Source organism: Trifolium pratense, linkage group LG3 (genome assembly GCF_020283565.1).
Source record: "Trifolium pratense cultivar HEN17-A07 linkage group LG3, ARS_RC_1.1, whole genome shotgun sequence".
In the NCBI taxonomy this organism is placed as follows: domain Eukaryota; kingdom Viridiplantae; phylum Streptophyta; class Magnoliopsida; order Fabales; family Fabaceae; genus Trifolium; species Trifolium pratense.
The window spans coordinates 19,907,424-19,932,473 of record NC_060061.1 but is presented as its reverse complement, the minus strand read 5'-3'; the positions used below and the strand labels follow the sequence as shown (position 1 = coordinate 19,932,473).

Sequence of the window (25,050 nt, the reverse complement as noted above, 5' to 3'; positions counted from 1 at the left end):
AATCAACTTAACAAAACCTTCAAATAATAACAACAACAAAACATAAAAGATACATTTTTATCATCACAATTTCATTTCTTAGCATGAATAAACATATAGAATCTCATAATTTTTCTTAAAGTTTCATGAACTAATAAATTCACAAAACCTACATACAAACTCCCAAATTCTCAATACTAAATTCACATATACACAAATATTCAATTACAAAGTTACGTGTCACAATTAAAAATAAACACAATAAATTAAATAATTAACTAATAAATAAAATAGGATGCTACACCACACTTTTGAGAGTAACCGTGTTTCATCTTCAAAGAAAACCACCTCATCATCTGTAGACCGGCGAAGGACCAAGTAAGCCGACTTTACAGAGAAGTAACCACTTGGGTCATGCTTCCAACACCAAGAATCATCTTCTACAAAGATTAGTGAGCCATTCAATATTTCAAGAAGATTGTCAAAAAGATTAAGCTCCCACATAAAGAGAGATGTTCTCCAACTTAAATCTCAAACCCATTGATCTTCAACCAAACTACAAATCTCCTCCACATTACAAGCACTCTGAGCTGGCATTTGAAAGTGAGCCTTTGGAACTGACTCCTTATTAGAGGGGTTTCACCCACTCAATGATCAAACCAAAGGAGCTTGTGTGCCCATTACCAACATTTTTAATGACCCCTTCTAAAAACATATCTGAAATCGCATCCACGAGACCGCCTAGTAAGGACACATTCCTCCACCAGTCCGAGGCCTTCCTAAGACCCTCAAACCTCCCTCCAAGATGGGGGAGGGAAATAACGGGCGACATCTCGCAAAAAATGACGTCCCTCCAGAGACCCATTCCTCCTTAAATTAATCGCCATCTGCAACGCTATATTCAATGGCCGAAGATCACTAACCCCCAACCCACTTTCACTCTTTAGCTTACACACTTGGCCCCAACTAACCCAAGCAATCTTTCTAGTACTTTTATGCCCCCCCCCCCCCCAGACACACACACACACACACACACAAAGTTCTGGTATGTGGACTATCTTTTTTCCATTTATTTTTTTGCTCTGTATGGACTTAGCCCACCGAAATTGGCATCAGGGGGGAATCGAACCTGAGACCTTAAGGAGCATACTCCAAAGACTCAAGCCAATACTACTAGACCAACTTCAAGTGGGTAGGAAATTAAAGACAGAGATAAAAAAAATAGGTAGGGAATTAAAGACGGGGTTTAGGAGTACCACGCTACCTCCCACCTGACCAAGCTATCAAAGAGAGGTTCGACCCCACTGGTAACCCAATATATATAAGTAAAAGGTATAGATCCAAGTTTACATCTCCACTAATTACATTCTTCTTAGGTTACATAATCGACTTATAATTTTTTGTTCTTATTATTTTAGATTTCTCCATTGTATTTGGGATGAACATGTTATACTTGTAGTTGTACCCTAGAGAATTTGTGCACATACGTAACGTTTTAGGTTTTATTAATATTCGGTTGTTTGTTCCTCTCGTTGGTTTGTTACTGAAGAAATCAATATATTCTCATGAATCATGATTATCAAAGCTTTCCACATGATAGAGAGCAAGAGGAGCAAAAACCGCATCGAAGCTCATGGAACCTTTCATTCTCCATAAATGCACCTGCAACAATACAATACTTAACTTTTTTTCACTGCCATTTCACATGTGTCGTGTCTACCATTTTTCTCCATTCATATCTCCTCCCCATATATTCTGTTATCTTCTCTACATTAAAATATTCATCATGTTGTTGCATTATTTAAGAAATTATTAAACAACTACAATTTTCAAATTTTATTGTTCAATTTCGCTAGGGTTGGTAATTCATGAATATGTAAGACATGCCAATTTCAAATTTGAAGCAAGCTAAGTGTGGTCAACCTCGATTCAATTTATTCATCATGTAGTAATTTTTTGTCTATATAGTTTAGTTTAGTTTTTTTTTTTTTATATATAGAGAAAAGAGTCGTATAGTAATTCAAACTCCGACCTAAATAAGTAAAGTCTGACAAAAAATTGTTTCATTCAGAAATTGAATTTAAACTATCCAAAACAATGTGTCATTTGATGAAACTCATCAACCACTTGAAACTAATCATTTTAGTTTTGTTTTAGAAGCTCTAAAACAAAAATGGATTAGGTGCAGTCGACTTTTCAGTGTAGTCGTTTCATAACCATCTGATTACAATCGGACGGTTTAAATAAATGCAATTGATAAATATAATTTTTAAATCATGACGGTCTGATTTTGATTGGACGGCTATAAATAACACGACCACATGAAATCCAGGTCTTTGAAACATAATCGGGCGGAAATAACATGCATGCATTAATTACAATCAGAACACCATAGAGAAAAACAACATAACACAAAAATTTAGTACTAAAAAAATGATTGTTCACTTATTTGGGATACAGCAAATATATGAGTGGAGTAATAATTCATTAACGCGTTATGGGATTAATTCAAATTCATGCAAAATATGTCAAACTGACACTCATGTGCTCAAACGTTACAATGAATTTCTTCTATTTTTTATTTTACAAAATCAAATTACATAAAAAAAGAGAGGAAATTAATAAAGTAATAACCAATCAGACACATTGATGACAAACATTAATTAACTTTGCAAGCTTTGAGAGGTTTTCCACAAAGACAAGCATTGTACTCAAACGACGACGCATCAAGATTATCCAAAACTTTAGGAATTGGACCACATAGATGATTATGGCTCAAATCCAGGTAACCTATGTAAGAAGCTGAAGATATTGATTTAGGTAGAGGACCCTTGAGGTTATTATAGGAAAAATCTAATGAAGTAAAATAAGACCTACCCCCAAATCCATCGGGTATGTTACCTTCCAACATGTTATGACTTAAATTCAAATCACTTATCCCCGAACTTAAAAGGCTTTTTGGAATTATTCCCGAAAGCTTGTTTGTATCAAGCTTCAGGGTTCCCAAAACTGACATTAGGCCCAATGATTCTGGAATGGACCCAGATAATTGGTTGTTAGAAAGATCCAAATCCGAGAGACGGTAAATTTTAGAAATTGAACTCGGGATGGGGCCATGTAATTGATTACCGCTTAATAAAGCTCGGGCCAAATTTTGAAGTTTCCCACAACCCAGTGGGATAGATCCTGAGATCCGATTATTACGGAGGTCGAGATGAGTCAAACTAGTTATATTGGTTAATGAGCGTGGGATTCCACCGGTGATGACGTTATCAGCGAGGCTTAAACGAGAAAGATGTCGAAGTTTTCCAATGTCGTAGGGAAGAGTGCCGGAGATACGGTTTCCGGCAAGGTCTATGATTCGGAGAAAAGAGAGAGATGAAATGCAACGAGGAATCTCACCGGAGATTCCGTTCCAATCGGTGATTATAATGCTGGAGAGTTGAGTTAGTTTACAAATCTCTGGCGAGATTTGACCAGTCATATAGCCAGGACGGTGTGCTTTTTCAAAGGTGGTGTAGAGAGTACCGGCACGGAGGTTTATGTCGGCAACACGGCGGGTGTTTTCGTCACAAGAGACGCCGAACCAATTGTGGCAACAATCGGTTCCGGTCCATGAGTTGAATACGCCGGTGTTGGGTTCACGGAGTGATGATTTGAAGGCATTTAGTGCTGCAAGTTCTGATGGAAGGCATGAGTTGACGGTGGTGGTAACGGCTAACAGTAACAGTACCGTTAGTGGTGTAAAATAGAGCATAGACATTGTGGTTTATGAAGAGAGGGGGGGTGTAAAAATGCAAGACGAGGGGTGTGTGTGCATGCATGAAAGTTTGGGATCTGATATTGGTAGTTTTATAGTGTTGTTAAGTGAGGTGTTTGGACCATTTTGCCCCTTTCATTGTTCATATTCAAATCATTTATTAAATTGTGAGTTTTGTTTAAGTCAACTGGGGTAGTACTAGTTTATTAAGATGCTCTCAAAACAAATAATTTTTATTTCATTTTTTAAAAATAAATTATCTAATTGACCGAGTCACTGATTGAGAAAAATATATACTGTAAATAAGAGAGAATAATATTTTTACTGAAATATTTTTATCAATCTATTAACGTTGTACTTATTAAAAATTTAAAAAGATACAGTTTTTTAATAAATGAATCTGATGTTTTAGGACGAAGATGTACTTTAATTTATAATGAGATTACCACAATTTTTTAATATTATAAAGTTTTTTTTTATTAATTCTCTACTTCTCATAAAAATAAACTCCTAATTATGTGATCTTAATCACAATTTTGGTTCCTGTTCTGGGCCGAGCATAGATGCTCGAGCACCAGAGGATGTCGAACAAATACGTCCCGAGCAAGCCTACCATGAAGAGCCCGCGAGACTTGCTCGACTCTCCAACGGTCTGATACTCTTGCGTATCGTAACAGCCGTTAACCGGAATGATGAGCATTTACTGCACATCAAGGCTCCAAGCCGTTTTCCGGCAGTCACTTGATGGCCATTAATGCCATCAAGGGCCTTGGCCCTGCGCTGAGGGCTATATATATGTGAATCCACTTCATTCACAAGGTACGCATATTTTAACACAGAAAACCTATTCACACACCAACTGACTTGAGCGTCGGAGTGCCTGCAGGTACACAACCCCCTCCGCTCCAACAGGGGTTTCAACCGTCTTCAACGCTCTCAACCACCTTGAACGCCGGTGCAGTCGCATTCTCCTGATCTACACGATCAGTTCCAAATTAAATTAATATCGTCCATTCGAATGAATTAACGATATTTATAAATGTGATGATTAACAAGGGGCAACAAATGTAGAAAATTTGGTGTATAAATAAAATTTGAAATGAGAGGTAAATTTTAAGTCAACTACGTGTTAGGCATTGGGCCTTATGAGCATTAAGCCCAATACAAATATGTACTTTGGCCCATTTTCTTATATATGGTGCTTTGCCTATATAAGTAATGTGTGCTTGATCAATAAAGCCTTGAGCATTACCATTTGATCACAACACTACGGAGTACTTAATGATATAATAGCTTTTTCTTTGACGATTTAAATAGGATAGCTGAACATGGGACAAGGTTAGTGGTACGTGGTTGAGACTGAGATTAACAATAATTAAGGAGGAAAAGGGATGATTCGAACTCATTTTGTTTTTCTTGTCGCAGTGGAAGAGGAGAAAATGAGAGATCCAAAGTCCAAACTCCTCTATCATCTCTATCTATCATTCATTTTATTGAATTTGAATTCTCTCACAAAAATTCTCTATATTTATTTTTACGGGAAATTATTTAACTCATTTCATTGATAATAATATCATAGATACATGTCATATATCGATCAATATATGAAAACTAGCTAACAATGAAACTACTTATGCTAACTTATAAACAACTTTATTTATTTGTTTCCTAATAAACTTAACGTGAAACTTCACAAAACTTGTTGCTAACATAAACCTACAATCATTGAAAATATATAGCTCCAAGATTAGAGTTGTAGGCTCTTTTGCAATACAAACGTACTATATATCCACCACCCTCTTGCAATACATCTCGAAATCAATGTGGTGAAGTTGCAATTCATTTGTCCAATAGCTTCTCCAATATCTTCACGTCAAGAATAGGTTCTATATATCCATTTAGTTGTAGCAGTCGCAAACCTTCTTTGATCGTCTCTAATGAACATACCAATCGTGATCCCCGCCTTTTTTAGAGTGGATGAGAAGGGCGTGTCAACTTTGCGCTTGTGCCTCCCAGAAGCTGGTTTAATCCACCTTGTTGGTTGGGAACTTGGCGGTGGAGTGTTGATTAAAGATCGAATTTGTTGAGCATTTTGCCAACTTGTGAGGAGATGCTTTGCTCTTTCGCATACAGTTTGATTAAACTTGGCGATGTCCTCTTCCTCTTAATTACAAACATATAGTTAACTGGACATTGCACACCGCGACTGTTAAGACGCATACGCGTTGGTGAGACATTACAACCAATTCTCCAAAGAAGATTCTCCACTCTCTGTGGAAGTTTTGCCACGCCAAATCTTATTTCAGCTGCCTACTACACATGTCTATCCTGGATATCTGCATTGTTAACACAGATTTTATAGGCACTGTGCACTGAATAAAACACCATCATGTTCCAACTTACAAACTATTTTATCATCACGAATAGAATTGTCTTTGTAAATATATATATGCATGATGACGATGTATATGATTGAATAATTTATTGGCCTAATTAGTACGTACTAGTAATTTCTATGATATATATCAAAGCATATGTAAAATTTAAGTTGGGTCAATCAAATGATTTTGAAGGAACAAAATTAAATGAGTCACTCTGTTACTTCTAAAATAAATTCTACTGTTTCCATTTCCATTTTTAATAATTATTTTCTATTTAAAAAAATTACAGTATTTTAATTTATTTTTTACGCAAAATTAGTACAGTATTTATGAACAGTGTTATATGGTGTCCTTTCCGCACCCCTACCTGCTCCTTTAGTGGAGAGTTTGACTTTATTATTTCCACGGGCCGGCCCATTATTCATCTGAATTTGGTGTAATTATTTCTTGAATTTTTCTCTTCCCACCTTCCGTGTTTCTTTTTTACCCCCCTTATTTTTCCTTTTTTGTTCTTGTATAAAAACTTCGGAATGCGTTTCCGAAATTTTTATAGTTTAAATTCGGAAAACACATTCCAAAGTGTTTCCTACGACAAAAAAAAAATCAGAAAATGCGTTCGAAAATATTTATTCATGGGCAAAATAGAAAAATGAGAGGTGGAAAAGCAACACTGTGAAAAGAGAAAATTTATTTTCACTTTTACTTTACCACCGCTTGCATAGGTCCATAAATACCCTCTAGTATCTTTTTAGATAAAACAATTTTTAATTTTTTTTTTTGAAAAATGCTAAACATCGTCTCCAAGGCACTAGTTAAGGTTATAATTTTTTTTTGACTAAAGTTAAGGTTATAAATTAAAAAATCTTATCTTGAAATTTGTGGATTCAATGCATGTAACACATAAAAAAATTATCTTTCAAACATTAATTGTGTCTCTCATTTCCTTTTTTTAGTATGCTTAAGAAATGTCTCTAAGAGCCTTGTTTAGCATAACTATTTTTTTTTGTCATTTAGTGTATTGACTAGAAATTTTATTCATAAGGTGAATAAGTAGAGTGTTTAAGATTCAAACTTCAACCCTTATATATAAAATACAATACCTCTACCAACTAACTTAAACTCACGAGAACAATAAAATAATAGGTTAATCTTCGTACCCTATTCACCAAAAACAAATTCATCCAAAAGACCCTATATATAAAGATCGTACATGCTTCCTACATTACAATATTCTTTTTACTCAAAAATAATTATATAAAAAAAAAAGATTTTAGTGTCCTTTTCTTTTATATGGTCACTGTAACTTTTTTTTTATTGATTTAATTATTTTAATTTGTTTCCTTGACCACGAGATTCTTGATTTGGCATCGTGTTCATCAATTGTTGTATTTAAAAACAAAAATCAAAAGCTTACTCCAATTTGGTTCAGTTTTTTTTTCCACCATTGGTTTAACCTGGTTCGCAGGTCAGTTCTTACATCAAGAAGTTTCAACCTCCTCCCGATCGTAGTTGCAAAGAATCGAACCGTGATTCAGTTTTTTATTGAAAAAAATCACTCAAGTTTTTTTTTAAAGAAAAACCATGAATGATTTTTTTGACTTTTAATAAAAAAAAATACCAAAAATACAACTCAAGATCATGTGGGGGTGGGGCAGGCGGGGATATCTGAAATTCATTGGGGATACCCAAACTCTGTCGGATAAGGGTTTGGGTTCAACTTTTTATCTCCCGCTCAAAATTGGGATGAGTATGAAAATACCCGAAGTTTATAGGTTTGTGGAGGATAAAAACCATCTATGCCCCGTCCATTAATGCCATACCTACCAAGGATGAACAATAAAGAGGGTTAGAGCAAAAGGAGACGATTTGGAATAGTTTTATATTCAGTTGAAAGTGTAAATATTTGTGTGGATGCTAGTTCAAAATAAATTATCAACAAAGAATAACTTGGTGAGGAGTGGAATGTCTCATTTGTATACTCTACTTTGCTTAGGAGGTTGTCGAACTAATGAAACAGTCAAGCATTTATGTTTTGAATGTGATATTTTTTGTACTCTTTGGAGGGCGGATGCAAATTGGTTGGGAATAAGTGTTGTGTTTTCTATTGAAGTGTGTTATCATGGTTTACAATTTGGTAACAACTATTTTGTTTTTAAATATAGAAACGTGGAAATATTCTCAAAGGAGAAATTTCTATCCATGTCACCCTTAAGACGATCAACAATGTCTTGTAGAGGAGAAGCATAAATTAATAGATCAATATTCGATGAAGCTCTAAGCTTAGTTAAGAAATCTGCGCATTGATTTCCCTCTTCAAGAATGTGGCAACGAGAAACATCATTGTGAAAAAAGTTAAGAACAACTCCTTTATGTCTTGAATCAATGCAACATGAAAATTATAATCTACATTGAGACTTTTGATAATGTTGACACAATGTAAAGAATCAGACTAGCAAACATACGACCATGTCTTTGGCAAAAATGAGGCCTTGATAGATGGCATATAAACCAATTCTAAGACAACTCCGTCAACAACATTAAGGACGACACAACAATGATTGTTATTCCACTAGATGCTATTAACCAAAGTGCCAACATTATTAGAAGTGAAGCACATCAAATATATATTTTGATATATATAAAAAAAAAAATAGTATTTTGAAAGTAATTAAATTAAAAATGCTGGCTGTGGGGTTCGAACCCACGCGCACTTATGTGCAGAAGATCTTAAGTCTTCCCCCTTAACCTCTCGGGCAAACCAGCTTATTTATATATTATTTAATATGTTAAAATAGTACTTCATCCGTCCTAAAATATAAGCAAAAGTAAGTCAACAAAAATGAATGTATTTGGTTCAAATCTTTAACTAAATACATTAAGTTTTTTTGACTCATATTTACTTATATTTTAGGACGAAGGAAGTATTTAACAATTAAAGACTCCCATTAAATCATATATATATATATATATATATATATATATATATATATATATATATATATATATATATATATATATATATATATAAATCTTAGATATTTGTCCAATTGACTATCTAAACTCTAATCCACATCACCCACTTAAACCAGTAAAAATCTTTCATTTAACCACACCACCCACTTACATTCATTTAATGTGTGGTACTAATTATTATTATTATTATTATTATTATTATTATTATTATTATTATTATTATTATTATTATTATTATTATTATTGTTGTTGTTGTTGTTGTTTTGGGTTACATTCATTTTAATTTTTTTTTGTGCAATTTATTATTTTTGGTACAAAATAGTTAATACTTTTACTGATAATCTTTTGTTCAATCTTTGTGCATATAGGGAGTTGGTCGATTGTCAGGACTATTTACTGATAATTTTGGTATGCAAAATCATTGTCACGTTCTTTTGATTGATCCAAATAAAATTCAATTTGAAATGTTAGTAAAAAAAATAGATAAAATAAAATTTACTGATGGTTTGCATGCTTTGCGTGATTTTTATCATATTCGATTTTGAGTACGAGTTAAGTTGGTTTATCTTTGTCCCAATATGTTTCAAATTAATATAAATGACAGATTCGATAATGAAGTAGTTTGTCCAACTCAGAATCCTCCAATGAGATTTATAATACAAAAAAACTTATTATTTTTCAATATCAATTTTTTCCCATTTAGATAATTTCTATTGTTATTATTATTATTTTGATAATACATATTGTTTCGATTTTAAAATTATTACCTATGCAAATAATTTTTTGATGTTATAGTATAAAACAACGTATAAGAACCGTGCATCGCACGAGTAATCATCTAGTATATAAATATATTGAGAGAAAAAAAATGTGTAATAAATACTACTAGTTAAGGTATAGGGTTTTACTCGACATTTTAAAGGAAGCACACAAATAGTTAATAAGGTTAATTAATAAAAATGCCATGTATTTTGACAATATTATTAGCGTATTTCTTAATCTATAACAAAAATCTTAAACGACATTCACTTTAAAACGGATAAAATATCAAAGAAATATAACAATTATATATGTGTATTTTCCCATAAAATGTTATCAATCAAACGAGTAAGATCTAATCTATATAAGAAAGTTAATTGTTCTGAAAAACTCCAAAATGTCCTTGCTTAAGCTGCTGCCATGTGTCAATGTAAGGACAATTGGTGTCTAAAAATTTTGTAACTAAACTAAAAGTAGACATCCAACCAAGTCACGTGAACCAATTGAGGAATTATGAGTGGAAAAGTGTTTTTTCAAACTACCACTTGTTAACATAACCAAGCCACATGAGTCATTTGTCTCATTTTGAGTGAAAAGTACTTTTTCTAACTAAACCATCTAAGCCACTAACATATTTCACACTTTCCCTCTCATTGTGAAATTCAAATTTTGAACTCAAATGTTAAAATTCAATGTTTTATTACGTTCTAACTGATATATATATTTTAGCTAGCTTGTTCAAAAAAATATATATTTTAGCTATTGTATATGAGACAAATTATCACTGATAAAAATTCAAAATAATTATCATATGCGAGACAAATTCTTACTAATAAAAATTTCAAAAAAACTATTCTAAACGGGGTAAATTCTAACTAATATATAAATTTTAACTATCATATATGGGATAAATTATTGCTGATAAAAATTTTAAAATAATTATCATATGCGAGACAAGTTCTTACTAATAAAAATTTCAAAAAAACTATTTTACACTGGATAATTTTTTTATTTTTAGAAACACTAGATAAATTTTGACTGATATATAAATATGTTCTATGTAATTGTTTCTTTCAATTCAAATATTTATAATTGCAACCAATTTTGATCACCAAAGTATAACTTAAAAATATATCGTTGTAACATTACGAACCGTGCGATAGCACGGGTCTATATCAGAAGATATTATGTACTGTCCACAAATTATAGCTTAACTGACAAAAAAATGTCGAAATTGTTAAGCTTAACGCTATGATCGGGATTCGAACTCCGACTCCTTTCGCTTGTGTGTGCGCACATTATAATAATTTTGTCATTTCGTCTATGTATCACAAAAAAATATCATGTATTATTTTTATAAAATAATACATATATGTAAACTCACTATATATAAAATTATTTTACATTTAGTTGAAACTCTTAAATTTGTGACGTCATATTTTATAAAAAAAATATATACTATATAAAAGGTATAATTTTACTTGGACAATGTATATAGAGTATCATTTAACCGTTTATAAATTCTTATATTATTATTTTTTATAATTTTAAAATGTTTAGAAATTTTGAATTAAATTCTTATAAAGATTTACTCAACTAAATTTCAAGTCCCAAAGAAATTTTTAAAGGTTTTATTTTTTAAAGTCATTCTGACGTCTTTTCAAATTTACATCATTTTTAAGTTGATAATTGTATCTAAAATTATGATAAGTGATTAATTTTTTTCTTAAAATATGATTTCCATATTTTTCTTGAAAACTAGAAAATGATATTTTTTAAAAAAAACTATTATAATTTTAACTTTTTAAAAAGTTAGGCCAAAAACATTACAACTGCATGTACTGTGATGTAATATAGGTGGAGAATTTTAATTGGGTCAACCCCTATCTTCCAATAGTTTTTTAAATAAAAGATGTTCAACTATTGTTTTTATGTAATGTAATAAAATAACTAATAGGTATGGCTTCGTGTCCAATAAATTATTTTCAATGTTTGCACTAAATAAACAATTATTTTTTCTCTGTAAGCAAAATAAAATTAATATATTCTCAAATCTCAAATCTCAACCCATTTCCGTGCACGACCACGACGTCCTCGTGTCACCGGTGGTCCCCACAACAGAGAAATATTTCTTCCTTTCTCTTTCCGTTTCCACCCTCATACATACATACATTCATACACCTTTTTAACATCTAACTAGTACATCGACCCGTGCGGTGCACGAGTCTGATTAGCTGTAAAATATATAATAATTAAATAAGATATGATAATTACAATAATTTAAGGTATATGAAAATGTTGAGTAACATTAAACGATAGTTCAACAATAATTTTGGATAAATATTCTTACAAAGAAAATTATGTTATATTACGGAAAACTTCCTTATAGACCACATTCGAAGTCTTAGTCGTATCTTCACCGTCGTCATCGATGATCAATATTTTTAATCCTTTTGAAGAAGTAACTCTTGAAATTGCAACATATAACTGACCATATGAAAACACTGGCGACGGAAGATATATCCCAACATGCTTTAAAGATTGTCCCTGACTCTTATTAATAGTCATCGCAAAAGAAATCATTATAGGAAATTGTCTCCGTTGAAATTTAAAAGGAATTCTCACGGCAGATGGTGTCAGAGAAAATCTAGGTATGAAAACATGATCACCAATATTACTTCCTGAAATACATTTTCCTTCAAGAGCACGTTTTCTCAATCTCGTAATAATAAGTCTTGTTTCATTGCATAATCCTAATTTTTTATTCAAATTCCTTAATAGCCTAACTGGAACTCAAACTTTAAGTCTCAACTTGTGATTTGAAAGTTCTGACGTAGAAATCGTGTTCAAAAATTCGGGAGTATGAACATCATCCACTGTTTGACCGTCTACATTTTGTGTGAGTGGAGTATCATAACTCAAATATGTTTTTTCTTCACCAGGAAATTAAATCTGACATATAATCATTTATTGTGTCGACTATTGAATTTTTAGGAGCTAGTATAGCTCTATTTTCGAAATACGTTATATCGTTCATGTTTTGTAAAAATTGGGGATAGGTGCTTTCAACAATAGAAGCAAGAGGATCACCTGAATTTGGAATCAATAAATCTGATGGAATGTCAAGTTCTAAATCATCGTCATTGTCATCTCCAATTTCTCCATCGCCAACACGCAAAACCCATTCAGAAAACAATCTACTTTGTTCAACGTCTGCACTCGAAGCACCACCGAGAAGCCTCATGTTTTTACTCAATGTTAAAACTTCACAAAAATTCCAAAGACCCGGAGAATTAATAGTAACATGAACAACTTTTGGCCTTGAGAATTTGTCTAAAATCTCCGTCAAAAACAACTTTTCCAATTAAGAGAATGTGTTTATTTTTTTCATCAACAAACTTGAGAATATCTTTTAAAGTCCGATCAACAGCTTTGAAACAGTGTTTGGGCATCATTATCCAATATAATGAGCTTTGCTTTTTGTATTAATAGCGCCAAAGAGCTTTTAGGAACTATGGTACATGTTGAAAACTCGTCAACGTTTAGAGAAATACAAAACCTTGAATGTGTTGCTCTACCGCCAGGTATAAGCAATGCAGCGATCCCACTTGAGACAACTGTTAAAACTATCTCATCTTTTGAGCGTAATGCGGCTGACATGACCCTCCAAATAACTGTCTTCCATGTACCGCCATAACCATAATGAAAAAACACACCAGGTTTGTTTTCGTTAACTCTTGTCATGATTGTGTCATATACTTTACGTTGCTCTGAAGTCATAGTTGACATCAATCTAACATGTTCCTCATCTAATGATTGTCTGTTATAATTCAATTCGTCGTGTATTAAACTATTTTGTACATCAGGAACTAATGATGTGTTTGCTCTAGGCTTTAGAGGATAATATTTTAAACTCTTCCCACAACTACTTAACATCATCTCAATATCTGCTAGTGCATATTGTATCAATTGATCATCGATTAATATTAAATTTGCAATGTTAAAATCAAAATAATGAATGTGATTAGTGACATGACTATGATTGTGTTTGGTTATATTGCAAAAAAAATTGATTTAGCAGAATTGAGTTTGATAATAAATTTCCAAATCACACGTGATAATAACTTTCCAAATCTCACATGATAATTATTCTCTAAATTTATGATCCGGTAGAAAAAAATCATTGATCAGGAAAGTCATAAAAATATTTCGTGATGAATAATATAGTCAACAATAATTTTGATATGATATACTTTTAAAATTGATGGTGCTTATCAATTATTGCACATAATTTTAATCACAATTGGTATACTTGCCATAGTAGTTGGAAATATTGCCTTGCACTGAAGGGTTGCGGGTAAACAAATTAGGGTTCAAGGTTTGCTTGTGTATACAAGCTTATAATATAAAAGATAAATCCTATTCCCAACATCACTTACCTTTCGTCAAAAAAAAAACCATCACTTACCAAACAAAAAAATACCACATCATCTATTAATTAGTACTACTTAGGCTCTCTTTGCTAGAATAAACTATAGATAGCTTATAGTTAAAAATTAGTATAATAAACTTAAAGTGTTTTGAAGTCACTAAGTGATAATGGGTTTGAGTAGTACGTTCTAGATTATGAGTTTGATCATCAAAATAACATAAAAATATATACTTAGTGAGTACTTATTATATTTTAAAAAAATAAAAAAATAATAAATGAAAATAATAAGGACAAAAATTGAACAAAATATAAAAATCTATAAGCTATAAGCCTAAATGTTACTTGAAATAGCATATCAAAAATGCTTATAAGTTAGCCCAATAAGCTATAACCTAGCCTATTGGATTTACCAAACACACACATGCACTGCATTTCTTATATTTAGGCAAAATTATAGGGTATTTTTGTCATTACAACACACATAAATGCATTTAGATATATATGCAATATTTTCTCTTTCTTAATTAATTTTTTGCTTGAATGTAGATGAATCCAAGGAGATCAAATGTAGATAATCCAAATCCGGATTAGACTGCATTAGACTGCATGTGACTTCATTTATTTATTTATTTTTTCATTCTAGTGACTAAATTTACACATTATAAATGTGAAAAAAAAAAAATCCATAATTTGAGCATCGATCATTTTAATAATATCCTTAATAGCTAAAAGATAAGTTATCTTTATGGAATTACCCTATGGTCTCAAATATTTGAAAATGTTATCTTTTTAGGTTCATTGAGTCATTTATGTATTTGGTCTACATTTTAGACCAAATAGATAAATGATTCAATGAACTTAGAAAGAAAACTTTTGCTTATATTTGAAAGTGGAGGGAGTATTTTTAAACGCACGATAATGTTTATTTCATTATCTTAACCATTGAAAAATGATATTCTTAATCATGTTGAACTTAAATAATTAACGAGTTCTTCTTAAGATATGTCATCTGAAAAAAAAAATTGATTTTGGTTCTTAGGAGAAATGATTATTATTTAGACTTTATTTATTTTCAAGCTGAATTCCAAATTATCATAATCATTTTTTGTGAGAATCAAATCAAAATCAAAGGGTTAATGCAAAATATATTATTTTCCTGTTCTAATTGAAAATATATTATTTCCATCACAAAATGAGTGACTGATTTACAAAAAAAAAATTCAAAATAAGTGATATTTCAATATTAAATGCAATATTTTTGTTGGAAACTCGATATCGTACTAAGGATCAACTTCAATGTAATGCAAAATTTCTCTCATTGAAGCGGAACAAGAGATAACATAAATTCAATTTTTTTGGAGAAAACACAAAAAGGTTCAACGAGAAGGAAGAAATCGACAAAAAGAACTACTTGAAAGCCGCACTTGCATATAATGATGAAATATGTTTTACCCCTATTTTCACGAATGGTGGATATCATAAATTTTTTAAGTATGTGGTGTAAAAAATTCTAAATGTGCACGAACATCAGCCAACAATGATTAATTTTTGGGGCATATGTCAAAATACAACACACGATTTGTTGAGACTAGCTCAACATAGTTACTGTCATTGTTGCGGTCTGTCACAAAAGTCACATAAGTGACCGTTATCAAGTTTCTTTTTGTCAATATATAAAAGTTCTCACGAAAAATTTGTGGTCAAGGTGCGAGGCTGGCTAAAGTGTATTTTTTCTTTTGTGCTGACCACCAAGTTTTCTAAAGCTCCCCTTGTGGTTAAAGTTGACAATAGATTTCTCAAATACATTCAAGATGCTAGACAAGTCGACGCTACTGCGTGAGGTGAGGGTGAGATGTCCATATATATATTTATTTGTGGGTTGAGTTTCTTTATGGTCAAACAACAAGGTTGTATCTTGGGGACGAATATATCATGTCATTCAGTCGAGTGCAACAAGGCAATCCGTTGAGGCCACTCTTTTTCGCTCACGTGTTATACCCTCTAATTCACAATATCAGAGACAATTGCAAGCTTCTTCTCCATATTTGGTTTCTTAATGATGAGACTGTTGCAGATAAGCCATGAGAGGTGACTAAAACACTTGATATCATTTGACAAACGAACCCAATATTGAGCCTTGATTTAAATATTCGTAAGACTGTAATCTTTCGGCCTACATGTGATGACAATAAACTTCGTGATGAGTTGTTTCCTTCATAAATTGGGCCTTAAAGTTGGATTAAAAAAAGTTAGCGACGCAACTGATTATCCGTTTATGATATGAAAATTCTATATTAATTGATCGAAACCTTTATTAATGGGTGCATTTAGTATTGAAGACCACTACTCAACTCGTGATCTGAATCAGAAAAGCTATGCTGCAGCAGTACAACAGTTGTTTACTGTGTAAGATAATAATGAGTATGGCAATAAAGTAATTTCACCTCGTATCCTTCCCAATTTAACAAAACCAAACCTCTTTACTTCTAAATATAGGATTAATCTCTGTTCTTTCTTTCCCTCTTCAGAAATACTTTCCCTGTGCCACGTTCCACTCATACTATCTCAAGGGTATTCTAGTAAATTACAGTATCTGAAAACACACAACAAATCTGAAAGCTGGAATTGTCACTCTGTTCACTCCTCATTGGCTGCACCTCCACAGCAACAAAATCCAATGCTATTTTATATTCATTTTCATTCTTTTTTTATCTTCAACCTTCCTATAGAGGTTTCTTCATTTCTTCACCACCACTCTCATCACTACACGCAACATTAAACCAATTTTTTTTTGTTGCAATAGTTCGGTGCTAAAATACAAAGAGGTAATTTTTTTGTGTGTGTATTCATAATCATAATCATAGTTCATGTTCTTTGTCTACGTTGTTTTTGTTCCTGTCTTGTCACTGTTAAACGGTTTGCCGTTTGTTTTGATGCTAGTGATAGAAACCACAACACAAAAAAATTCATATACTTTTCTTGTCGTTTTTGTTTTACTTTTTACACCCCCTTTTATCACTTTCTGATTTTGAAGAACTTAAGCTGAAAAACTTAATTTCCTAGTGAAATAGATTAATTTCCTATGTGGGTTTTGTTTATAATTAATTTTTATTAGATCTTAGAAATTGTTTGTGTTGAAAATTTGAATAAAGATCAAATTTTTACAGGAAAAAAAAATGGAGTCAGATCTTCAGCAGCATCCAACTATGTTTCTAGATCATCAAAATCATCATCAACAACAGATGAATTCAGGGTTAACAAGGTTTAAATCTGCACCAAGTTCTTATTTTTCGAATATTATTGATAAAGAATTCTATGAGCATCTTTTCAATAGACCTTCAAGTCCTGAAACAGAAAGAGTTTTTGCACGGTTTATGAATAGTCTTAGTGGTAGTGGAAGTGGCGGTGGTGGTGATGCTGAAAGTGTTTCTGTTTCTGCTACTGCTTCTGTTGCTGTTGTAGATGATTCACTGACTCAGAATCTATCAAGTGTTCAACAACAACTTCCTATAGTGAAGGAAGAGATTGATCAACAATCTCAAACTATGTCATCAATGAATAATAATAATAATAATAATAATAATAATAATGAAACTATGGATCTCCAACAGCTTCAAAGAACACAAAGTAATATGAATAGTTATGGTTCTAATGTTCCTCAAAATTTTTACCAAAGTTCTGGAAGACCACCTTTGCCAAATCAAATGAAGACTGGTAGAGCTAATCTTATTAGACATGGTAGTTCACCTGCTGGATTGTTTTCAAACATTAACATTGAAACTGGTATATTTTCAAACTCTTTTCCTTTTCTTTTTTATTTCACCTTTTTTTTTTCATCTTGGAAAAAAAAAAGAACACTTTATTTAATAGCTTTAAGCGTATGTTTGGTATATACATCATAATCACAGCAATCCACTGTGACAGAAGATACTGTAAGCTTTTGTGAAATCACAGACATATCACCATAATACCAAACATAGGCAAAGTGTGTTATTATTATACTAGTAGAGACTTAGTGAAATTGCGGTGTGATTTTGTTGAATCTCTAAAGTGTAGCTTTTGTCAAAATCAATGTGATTTATTGCGATTTTGCTGAATTCATTGTTGATCCAAATACTCGATAAGCGTGAGTTTGACAGAATTACGATATGACATGTATAATTAGTAAAAGCTGCACTTTGAGCTTTAAATGAGCCTGTCATCGTGATTCTGTCAAACTGCCTGTCATGGTGATTCTGTCAAACTGAACTGACTGTCAATCCAAACTGGAAAATGGATAGAATTTGATGAAAGTGTGATAGAAATAAGTTAATTAGAAATCCTAATAGGCTTAATATTTACGCCAATTATATATATTTTTTACATTATGAATAGTTTGTCATAATGATGCTAGCTAGCCTGATTGGCAGGATTTAATGCTATGAGAGGCATAGGATCTATGGGAGCTGCTAATAGTACTAGCAAAGAAGCAAAGTTTTCTTCTGCAGTAAGGTTAAAGAATGCTTCCAACTACACCTCAGTGTTAGGAGCTGAAATTGGGAATAGTAGCATTCCACAAAATAATCCTGAACCTGAAGGTTTTGCCGAAACCCGGGGTAACGATTTTATCCCGGGTTTCCCCTTAGGTACTACATGGGAAGATACTGCAATGATAGCTGACAATATTACCGGTCTAAAAAGATTCCGAGATGATGATGATGTAAAACCATTTTCTGCAGGTTTAAATCCAGCTGAAACTAAGGTAGTAGGACAATAGTACTATTGGAATTTGGTTATTAAATGTAACATATTGTGAATAGTTTATCACTATTGATATGTTTTTGTTGCATTGATGATCAGAATGAAACAGGAGGCCAGCCTCCTACTACTCCTTTGGCTCATCAGATGAGTTTGCCGAATACTACGGCGGAGTTAGCAGCCATTGAGAAGTTTTTGCAGTTCTCGGATTCTGTTCCGTGCAAAATTCGCGCCAAACGCGGCTGCGCCACTCACCCGAGAAGCATTGCAGAAAGGGTATATATTATTTTGTTTTTCACTTGCACCTTATTTCTTGATTCTAAGATAGACAATCTGATTTTTTTTTTTTTAATTTTTTTTTAAATCACTTATTTTCTGTATAATCTTGCACAAGATCTTTACTTATTGACAAATAATTGTCGTCCACGATGGAGTTTGTTTTTTAACGGCTACCTTACCAGATCCAAATTCCCTGTTGTAGAAAAAACACACGCGTTTACACGCAGCTAGTGTTCTCAACCGTTAATCTCAGATCAGATGGTTTAAACATCACTAACAAAATCAGTTTTAAATATCAGTCATTAATTTGAGATCAGACAATTGAGATTAAAAACTAAACAACACGACTCATTTACTTCACGAAATTCATTTTCTTACCTCTCTGTGAATTGACTTTCAGGTTAGAAGAACTAAAATTAGTGAACGAATGAGGAAACTACAAGATCTTGTGCCAAACATGGATAAGGTAAGGATTTTGTTTGACTTGTGGCACACTTACCAACCTTATACGTATGTAGATTGTAGCTACCTTAACTAATACACCAAACATTGTATCTCTCCATTTGCAGCAAACAAACACATCAGATATGTTGGACTTGGCTGTTGAGTACATTAAAGACCTACAAAATCAAGTTGAGGTATGTTCAAATATTTGACCAATCTCTACAAGTTTCAAACAATATATGTCATAATTATTCATACATTATTACACATTCTGTTGCTCATTTTTGTTCTTTCTTTCTATAAATATATATACTAATCTGGTCTCAATTATAAGCAAAAATTCACTTTTTAGACTTATTGAATAACTAATGTATCTGATCTATAATGTATATTCTTTTGTATAGACTCTATCAGACAATCGAGCTAAGTGCACATGTTCACACAAGCGATAAGGGAAAAGAAGGAAATGATGATAAAATAATCAAAGTTTTTTGTACAGATTTTGTTGTAATAATTTGGTCTAGAAATTAAAGCAGCTTAATTTTCTAATATAATAATATTTTGTTATTGTTATTATTATGTAGCCACTTTTTCTATGGTTTGTTAGGAAATGTGGTAAGGGAATGCGCTCATAAAAGTTGACTTTTATAAGATCATATATAATTTGTTGATGATGTATGTCAATGTCACATATGCAAAGCATTGTGTACAAAATTTGGTGAAGCAAGTTTATTATGTTGCATTTACTTTAGGGCCCCCATTTTAAGGGAATGGAGGATTTTGAATCTTTCAAGTTTCAATGAGTGTTGGTTATGAAGGAACATCAAATTGATAGTATGTGTAGGTTTGATTTAACATTAAAAAATGAATGATGACGTGGAAGATTAAGGGCCCCAAACCGACACTATTTTGTTAGTCTTCTTCTTAATACATGTGGTTTACTTTTTTTTTTTTTTTTCATCATCTTATCTTAGTCTTAATATACATGTGGTTAATGGGGCTACCACATTTGTTAGTTAGCATTTGTTATATGATCTTAATCTTTGTTGATGTTTGCAAAGACATGTGTATTTGAAAATAACTATGACTAATCATGTACTAGTATAAATGTATAATGATGTTTAAAATTAGTGAACATATATTGAAAAATAATTAGTGCGTGTGTATATATATATATATATATATATATATAGTCGTATTCATAGTTTAAGATATTTTCTCTGGTCTTAAATTTAAATAATTTTTTTCTTCGGATTTATTGAATAACCGGTGATGTATAAGGTTTTTTATACAAGTTTCAATAATATGTCTATATTTAACTCCAAAAATTAAATATTCTCTTTTTCAAAGCTTAATGATTCTTAGCATAAACAAATAGAAAGGAAAAAAAGTTAAAAACATTTGTAGGTAAGCTAAAATTTTCTTAATTAATCGTCTCTCTTTTTGTGTCTTGTCTTTGGTCATTTATGAATACTCTTGTATACCTTGGTTTCCTTTTTCTTGATTGTTAGTTATAGCAATTACAATAAGACAACAATAACAATAAGACAACAATAATTTATTCATATTATTATGAAGAAAATAACGTGGTTGGGTATACGTGTGCTAAAAGGGTAAATGGGTTTTGGCCCTTTGGAAGTTTGGATAGTGAAAGGGCTTATGGATATATGGCACAGCTGGAAACAATGGATAAGTCACTATCTATAATGGGCCAATTGTGGGCCCTTGTCCATTTAAGTGAGGACCATGTCATGAGTGACGTCACATATATAGCAAAGGTTTGTAATCGATCAAATAAAATGTTTAACGTGTATCCTGAAAGCACATGTTAACAAAATTTAAAAACTGAAATTTTACATTGAAAGCTACAATATTTTAAATTTAAAAAATTGTGTATACAATTTTAAAATAAATATTTTTATATTTAATTTCTTAATATGTCTGAATATTAGCAAGGGCGCCGAGCAAGCAGCAAGCTACAAGCTTATGCTTATAGGTAAGGTAAGGGTACTTAGTTGTGAACTTATATGAAAAGGAGAATGTTAACATGTGCCTTAAGGGCACATGTTAAGGAAGTAAAAATAGAAATTATTAAATGCTAATTTGTGCATTTTGACTTTTGAAGCATTAAATTTCTTGTATCATTAAATGTTGAATTTTTATTTTGATATATCTTAACATGTGCCCTTAGGGCACATGTTAACAAGACCCACCATCATCGACTAGTTTTTAAACTATATTCTCTTTTCAATTTAATACTTAAATTATACAAATATAATTAGTTCCTAAAATATATGAAATCTGTCAATTTATTTAGTCTTTAAAGTAACTAGTCCTGTTTATAAAAAAAAAAAAAGTAACGAGTCTTTATTTTAATAAAACTCATATTTTGATTGTTTGGAAGAATCGTATATTAATGATTTGACCGTGTGAAATACGTATGGTGCAAGTAAAAGCACTTTGTTGGTAGGATGTGCCGGTCTCATAGAGGTAATGATGGTAACTGGTGTAGAGGATTTTCGAAACATCTAAGGTGGTGTACCGCGTATGTGGCCAAGCTTTGAGGTGTATTAACCATTTATTGTTTCGGTATCAATTTAGTTCTTGTTTTAAAAATGGAGGTTGAAAATGAACTTTGTATTTGAGTTTTTTTTTTTATAATTGTTATACACACAATCACCACCCAATTTTTTTTTTTTTGATTACCTTGATATTGAAAATTTTTAGGAATTTTAGTGTGTATTGGAGTTACAACACCAAATATAGATCCTTGTAGTAAGTTAACCTTACGGAGAGATGCACGAATTGTACGGATGCAAGGGACAGGACAATTTTTTGGCCGTGGGGACATGTTACTAGCTACGGACCCATGACACCATTACTTCCGTCTCTTTTATTGCTATGCTTCTTTGGATTTTCGTGGCAAATTTCTATCGACACAGTGCATTTCTCTTTTATGAAAAATACATATTGTGTAGCTAAAAGAGTGACATAAAATTATCACTATTTTTAGAGAATTGTGTGGAAATGTGAAAAACCATTATAATGTTAAAATAGTGTGTATCTATAAACTACAGTACTAATAAAAAAGCCAAAATGAAAGAAAAAAAATAGAGTGGAAATATCATTGTTTTGTCCCGATTCAAATGCCAATAATTTAAATGAAGGACTAAAAGTAATGAGTTTGATATGAGTTTTGTCATTGAGTCATTATTAATTCATTAGAATTTCTTTCTACTTTGCAATTTAATTAGTACATTAGGATCAGATTCAATAGTTTATGATGTAAGATAAATGCTAACGAGTGCTCCCGGGGCACTCTTTAAGACCTTAAATAGTAAGTTTTTTATAGAATTTTTATGAGAATGCGCAAAGTCAACGCATTGCAAATTGTATTGTTTAATTTTTTGAATAAAAAGTTTCTTTAAATGAAATGCTTAAAAAATTATTCTTTGATAATTTTAATATCAAACGTAACAACTTTTATTATGATCCAGACAATAATATGAAATTTTATAACATCGCAAAAGTATATACACTAGTATAAATTCAAATAATAAATGTGAATACTTTTAAAAATTTCAAATAAATGAAATAAACATGATGTAAACAATCATATTTGAAGTGAGAATCCTTTACAATTCTCCATTTCTAAATTGATTTCAATCGAAAAGGTGTTTTAGTGCCCCAAATCACATGTCAGATATTTTGTGTACCATTTAGCTGCATCAGTTGGTATACGCTTGAGACTATCATTAAAATCAATATGATAAAGACCCCAATGTGCAGAATAGCCCATTTGAAATTCAAATGTATCAAATGCTGACCATACAAAATATCCTTGAACATTTACACCATCACTATCTATGTAAACATATAAAAATATTGAATACCAGCAGTGACGGAGTTAGAAATTTTATGATGTGGGGGCAATATATACATTAAAAGAAAATTAAACTAATGAAAAAAATTTAGGGAGGAATAATATATAGGTGATTTTTATTTGTGACGAAGGGATTGTAGAGAAACTTAATGTTGGGATAGAGGGACAATATATATATATATATTGGCTTTCACCACAAGTTGAATCTAATTTGGGAGTCAGTTCTGACATCAAGTGACTCAAGCCCCTCTCGATCGTAGTTGCGAGGGATCGAACCGTGGTTCTCTTTACTTACCAAGTTCAGCGTCAATCACCACTGAATCAACTAACGATTGGTAGAGGGACAATATATTTAGTTGTAATATGGTTTGTCAAATTGGCTTGGTGTAATGAAAAATTATTTACTTAACATTTATTATTTTAGTAATCACTTTGGTTTATTCTACTGGACAACACTTTACATTTTTTTAACCAAAAAAACAGCTTTGCACATTAGTAGTAGTATACTTTGAGAAAGGTTGAAATATTAGTGTGGGCACATGCCTTCACACTTATATGAATAGCTCCGTCCCTGAATACCAGTTTATTGTGAAAACAAATAATAGAAACACACAATTTCTCATTCATCTAACTTTCATACCAATGGGTAATGACAAATTAATAGTATTAATAAATGATACATTTAGAAAACGAATACTAATGTATCTAGAAATATAAAAAAATGAAAAATGTTTAATATATATTTAGAGACAAACAAATGCTCCAAGTGATTGAAGTCTTAAAATTATAGACAGAAGTAAATAATAACCTAATATGATAAAGAATAAAAAATATTTAATTGGATCCATATGTTTTACCAATGTGTAATTTTGATTTTCCTATAGTTTTAATTATTTAAATTAACAAGATATTTATTATAAAAAAACATACATTCTTGTGCTTGTGTTGGAATGTTGAAAAGCAATACAAGAGCCAAGATTGCAAGAGTAGTTTCAGAAATTCTCAAAGATGACAGAGTCTCCATTTTTGGCTTTGAAGTCAATGCCAAAACTTGATATAAAAACTATATTTTATAGTGGAGAAAAAACAAGTTCAACTTTCTAAATTTATGTCTTATGACAACCGACAAGTTGATATTCCAACGAAAATCTATTATAATACTGTTTGAATTTTTTTTCATCTTGCTATATATAGAATTTCCAACAACATAATGGTGTTACAACATAATGGTGTTAGTTAGTTGTATATATAATTTTGTTTGTTTTCATAAAAAAAAAATTGTTAGTTTGTTACTACTTGATAGCTAATGTACATCTAATCACATTGAAAATACGGTTGCTTATATAAATATTTTCCTTAAGCAAATATTAGAAAAATTTAACTCAATAAATAATAAATGTATTTTTTTGAAGCAAATAATAAA

General features: G+C 31.5%; 2 protein-coding genes and 1 non-coding gene across 5 annotated transcripts; 1 reads left to right on the top strand and 2 right to left on the bottom strand.

Annotated features, from left to right (window-relative positions):
- Positions 1 to 2,445: 2,445 nt before the first annotated feature.
- LOC123916458 (DNA damage-repair/toleration protein DRT100-like) lies at positions 2,446 to 3,797 on the bottom strand. The gene has a single exon (XM_045967921.1). The coding sequence runs from the start codon at positions 3,740 to 3,742 to the stop codon at positions 2,639 to 2,641; it is 1,104 nt and encodes a 367-aa protein (XP_045823877.1). The 5' UTR covers positions 3,743 to 3,797; the 3' UTR covers positions 2,446 to 2,638.
- A 5,003-nt stretch (positions 3,798 to 8,800) lies between these two features.
- On the bottom strand, positions 8,801 to 8,883 carry TRNAL-UAA. The gene has a single exon. It is a non-coding gene; the product is annotated as a tRNA-Leu (tRNA).
- Positions 8,884 to 16,783: 7,900 nt separating this feature from the next.
- LOC123918667 (transcription factor bHLH122) lies at positions 16,784 to 20,417 on the top strand. Of its 3 annotated transcripts, none has more exons than XM_045970783.1 (7): positions 16,784 to 17,109; positions 17,452 to 18,067; positions 18,694 to 19,025; positions 19,124 to 19,297; positions 19,701 to 19,766; positions 19,870 to 19,938; positions 20,149 to 20,417. In XM_045970783.1, the coding sequence occupies exons 2-7, from the start codon at positions 17,461 to 17,463 to the stop codon at positions 20,194 to 20,196; spliced, it is 1,296 nt and encodes a 431-aa protein (XP_045826739.1). In that variant the 5' UTR covers positions 16,784 to 17,109; positions 17,452 to 17,460; the 3' UTR covers positions 20,197 to 20,417. The 3 variants fall into 3 exon arrangements, with proteins under 3 accessions (XP_045826739.1, XP_045826738.1, XP_045826737.1); XM_045970782.1 differs by having other exon boundaries at positions 16,801 to 17,113; positions 18,694 to 19,028; XM_045970781.1 differs by having other exon boundaries at positions 16,802 to 17,109; positions 18,694 to 19,028.
- The last annotated feature ends 4,633 nt before the right edge of the window (positions 20,418 to 25,050 follow it).